Consider the following 4,861-nt stretch of genomic DNA (forward strand, 5'->3'; position numbering starts at 1 on the left):
CCTTAAAATTCTAGCAACCAGGAATAGATTCTATCCCTTGTATAAGTTTTAATGTTTCGGGGGGTCTCCTGACAAAACACTACCTGAGATGAAGCCAAACCCTATCTAGGCTCTATAATATTTACACAAAATCCAAAGACAGAATATCAATTAAACAGCCTATATATCCTATAGCAGTAATATATTATGCATCATTCTTGACCTTCTAAACTTATTCCTGCTAAGAAACATAATAATCCTTCTCATCTGCTGAATTGCTGACATTTTCAGTTTTCATAGAAGCACAAAACTAATACTTTCACCTTTGAGACAGAAAGAAATTCATTATTCCATATATTTCGAAAATGTTTTGAAAGGGAGATGTATAGTCATATATATAATGGCCATAGTGAATAATACAATGGAAAATGACTACTTAAATTCAAACTATGCTTAATTGCACCCTCATTTGTATGTTTCATTCAAATTTTGAAGTCAGCTGGTATAAGGTCAGAAATGAAACACCAAATTCACCATCTTTTGTTATTTAATTACTACATTAAGTTTTAGGCTATTTTAGTCATGAATATTAGCACATAGCATTTTCATGACAGAGGACATAAACAGATAAGAAGGAAAATTGTTAACTCTTAGAGTATACTTAAATGCATTGTTAAATTCAACACTGGCTAAATACTATGGTTTTTTATATAGTACTATGCAGTCTTAAGCTATCTATAAATATATCTGCATCATAAATAAAGTGTTAACATATATTACTGTACCTCAGAAAATTTATTCACACCAGGAGCGTTTTCCAATGTTTAATTCACTTTAGAAATTATAAACTTTAACATCAATCTTTTCATGTTGATTACTCATACTAAAAATTACCAAGTTAACAAATTAGAAGGAAATATACACATAACTGTTTTTGGTATCTTCCTAACACTAAGACAGTTTCTTCAAAACTTTTATCCATTTTATTTTCAGAATCAAGTGTTTGAATTATGGAAATTGGAGAAATTATGTGAGAAGATGATGAGGAAAGGAGTGATGAAAACAAAAACAGAAGATTTATCAGGAATAATTACTAATAGATTGTAAAAAAATTAAAGCTACTAAAAAAAAACAAGGAACATGTGGTCAAAAAGAACAAGATACAAAGGCAATGAGGTGATTCATTCTATAAAACTTAATAAATACCAAGGTAATAATTGGAGAGGAATATGAGATTGCTAATGCATAATATATAATGTAAATTTTCAAATTGTATAACATACATTCAAACCATTTCATTTTATAAGCGAAAGTACATGACAACCATTTTATTATTTCTAGGAGAAATGTGAGCTCTTAAGTGTGCAATCTTGTTTCCAAGTCTGAAATAAATAAAATAATTCTAGAAGGTTTATTTTGTTAATACACTTTAGGTTCCAAAATTTCTATTCTAAGCCAGAATCATGCTAAGTAATGTAAAAAGTTGCTAAGACAGTTTCTTTGTTACTAGATGGTGGTTCTCCACACTCTTTGATCGCTTAACTGTATGCTGTCCTTCCTCTCATTGTTAAAAAAACAGGCATAACTTAGTGATGTAAAAAAGCTGACACTTGTGCCAGGAAAATTCAAAGTATAAAATTTTAATTCCAATGACACTGGGATATTCTCCATTTTTCCTTAAGCTTTCCTCCATTCAAATATCAGCTAAGTCCTATTTTATTCTGTAGGCTCTCATACCCCATATATACATGTATATACACATAAATATATATAAACACATATATACATATACGCAGATATATATACATATATTCATATTTAAATTACATATAATATACCATATGTATATGTAAATTTCTCCTAGGCAATTCTGGTTGTCAGTGTAAAAGATCCTGTATGTCAGAAATAAGAATATTAACCACTACTCATACGTCTCTAAATATTTTATAGAAAAATAAATGACCTTTTCTAATATAGCTTCTATGGTCTTTTCAGTAGCTTGGAGCAATCATGTACTCCTCTTCTCACTCTCTTGAAAAATAAAATTGATTGACAGTGAGGTACTCTACTTGGGGTGCCAAGGGCAATTAGATACATATGCACAAACAGAACATACAAACTGCAGCAAACTATTAAAGATGTCAAAATAGTAAGACAATATTTTGTTTATAGATTTTAGTCATTATAGTTATCTTCTACAAGAACTCAGACAAACCATGAGTCCAATCATTTCTCAAAAACTGTAATAACTATACCACAAAAGAGACTTAAAGTGACATAATAAGCCAGAGAAGAATGTTGTTACTGCAGTCTCTTAAGTCAGTCAGTCCCACCAACCTATAGCACTATAGATGTGATACAAGTTCCCTACTTGTCTGGTTTGATATTTGTAAATTAGGAGTGCTAAATTCAGAACTATTTCCACAGGAAAAGTTACGAAGATTACATAGTGCTAAAGAGTTTAGGAGAGCTTCCCGAGCTTTTGATGCCTCTATGTTCTGTTCTTGAGATATTTGAAGACTAATCTGATTTACATTACTCATCAGCAGATTGGAAGCCATTAGATTGGTTATAGAGCGGCATCTGGTGAGATTTTCTTCCAAAAATTGTTTGTAGAGTTCATCTACCTTTTTTTCCATATAACTATTAAGCATAGAATTAGAAAGGGGCTGCTTATGTAGCAAGATACTTTTTTCTCGAATTTCATCCTCATTCAATAATTTTGAGTTGGATGTTTTCTCTAAAGGCTCAATGATAGGAGAACGACCCAATGGTATATCCACTGAAAGTAAAAGAGGACCATTAAAAACATCATCATGTGTGTGTTCCACAAAGCAGCCTGAATCATACATGTTGCCCACGTGGTCACCTCCAATCTGTAAGTCAGGATAATTCTGGCAAATACTTGTACATGACCAGGATTGATATAAATCCAACTGTCTTTCATCATGTTCTCTCTTTGGAATGGGTAATGCAATTGACACATTTGCTGGAACAGTTATACTTTTGCATTTTGCCACAGATAGCTCATCCATAGATTTAATTTGAGTTGCACCATTACTTTGTTCTGTTAAATTTCCTTTTATAACTTTTTTTTGATTTTCCACCTTAAGAGGGGGAAGTGAATTGTCTTCTATATCTAAAAGTTTATTTTTTGAAGTTTTCTTTTCATCATTTGAGGTCTTCTTACATGTTAATGGTTTGCAAAAGTTTGCACATTTCTGTTCTTTGTATAGGAGTTCAATTAGAAAAGCTTCTCCAAGCATTTTATTAGACAAGTTTTCTAAAACAAAAAAGAAAAGTATAGTATAGTCCTATAATATAAAAGAACTCATTAAGGCAATACAGTTTAAAATGTCAAGCCAGGATTTATTTCCTACATGAAACAAATGTGATTCAGATTCTCTATCTCAAAGGATAGAGAATAAAACTAGTAATAAAGATACTTTGGTACCAGTGTCTATTTAACATTTATTTCTAGATCTCAATTTTCTCATAATAATAATAATACTTCCTCTATGCCTTTCACAAGATTATTATGAAGATAATATATATGATGCCTATCCAAGTATTTTATAAAGTACAAACTCATAGAGACATATAATTATAGTTAACTGTCTTAGGATTTATTTAGAGATGACTAAAGTGCCCAACCCTTTAACTTCCAACAGTCTACCTAAAGTGAAAGTTTGGTCTCATTAAACTTTCTGATTTAAACTATAAATATAGCCATTTGTTTTTACAATAATGTAAGTACAAATAGGTTTCTCAAATTCTTTACCATTTTTACCTATTTTTCCTCTTTCTTTCTTTCTTTCTTTCTTTCTTTCTTACTATATCTTCTTTTGGACTTTAACCTTACTTATTTCAGTCTTTTGCATGGTTCTTTGGTACAATTTTTAAGCTTTTCAACGTTCACTACCAACTGTATAAGAAAAGCCAAGCCGGTATCATGCACTTGTAATCCCAGCACTTGGGAGGCTGAGACAGGGTAATCACAAATGTGAAGCAAGCCTGGGTTGTATAGGAAGACCTTGTCTCAAAATTAAATAATTAACTAAAAATAAACTCTATGAGATGTGAAAGAAAGAGACACAAATTTCCTCTTATAGGTCAGTAATGTCTATTATAAGTACTTCCAGAAAAATCTACTTATATTTATGTTTAAAAGAGTTTTGGAAGAAAATAAAATAACATGAGACAAAATATGTAAGAATTTAGACTTACGTTTTCTAAATTTCTGGATACCTAAAGATTTGGTCTTCTGAAATTCAACAGTCCAGACACAGGAAAAGTACTTTTTGTGTCGTTTGTTTCTCAGCTTCTGTTTATACCTCAGAAAGTTAGCTTTTACCACTTAAGATGGTTCTGCTTTCCATTCACATCCTAGGACTGAAACAAACTAATAGGAAAATGATGTGGGTTGATCACATGTATGGTATGGTTATGATCACCTACCAAAAGAGGATCTTGAAAGTGTTTATTCAAGCTGCAAATGACAATGAAAGTGAGAAACTGTTAGCAGCAATAGCTTCCTTAATGTAGGAGAAGTTAGAGATAATGTTATTTTAATGTTTAAGTAGAAGAAAACATATTGTGGAGCATGTTTTGTGAAAATGAATAATTTAGAATAACCTAAATGAGTGTAATAAAAGAATAGTTAAATAAACTACAATGTATCTGTAACATGAAATACTAAATTGAGTTTTTTAATGATATAATGATACGAAGTATGTGCTGAATAGTTGGTGACAGTCATTCTAAATGTTGTACATATCCTACTTAATTTAAAGCAGACATAATTATCCCCACTGTACAGAGGAAGCAAGGTAGACAGAAAGGTTATATACTGTTGAAAGTCACAAAACTAGTAAACAATGGA

General features: G+C 31.0%; 1 protein-coding gene across 1 annotated transcript; it reads right to left on the reverse strand.

The window, feature by feature from the left end:
• Nucleotides 1-791: 791 nt before the first annotated feature.
• On the reverse strand, nucleotides 792-4,357 carry LOC109686808 (TLR adapter interacting with SLC15A4 on the lysosome-like). The gene is made up of 2 exons (XM_020164326.2): nucleotides 4,207-4,357; nucleotides 792-3,262 (listed from the first exon to the last, which is right to left on the reverse strand). The coding sequence occupies exon 2, from the start codon at nucleotides 3,243-3,245 to the stop codon at nucleotides 2,325-2,327; it is 921 nt and encodes a 306-aa protein (XP_020019915.1). The 5' UTR covers nucleotides 3,246-3,262; nucleotides 4,207-4,357; the 3' UTR covers nucleotides 792-2,324.
• Between the last annotated feature and the right edge of the window lie 504 nt (nucleotides 4,358-4,861).

This window comes from Castor canadensis, chromosome X (assembly GCF_047511655.1).
Source record: "Castor canadensis chromosome X, mCasCan1.hap1v2, whole genome shotgun sequence".
Lineage (NCBI taxonomy): Eukaryota > Metazoa > Chordata > Mammalia > Rodentia > Castoridae > Castor > Castor canadensis.

Excerpts from the sequence above, each read along its gene's own strand:
- LOC109686808 (XM_020164326.2), bottom strand. The coding sequence starts at position 3,245 with ATGCTTGGAGAAGCTTTTCTAATTGAACTCCTATACAAAGAACAGAAA.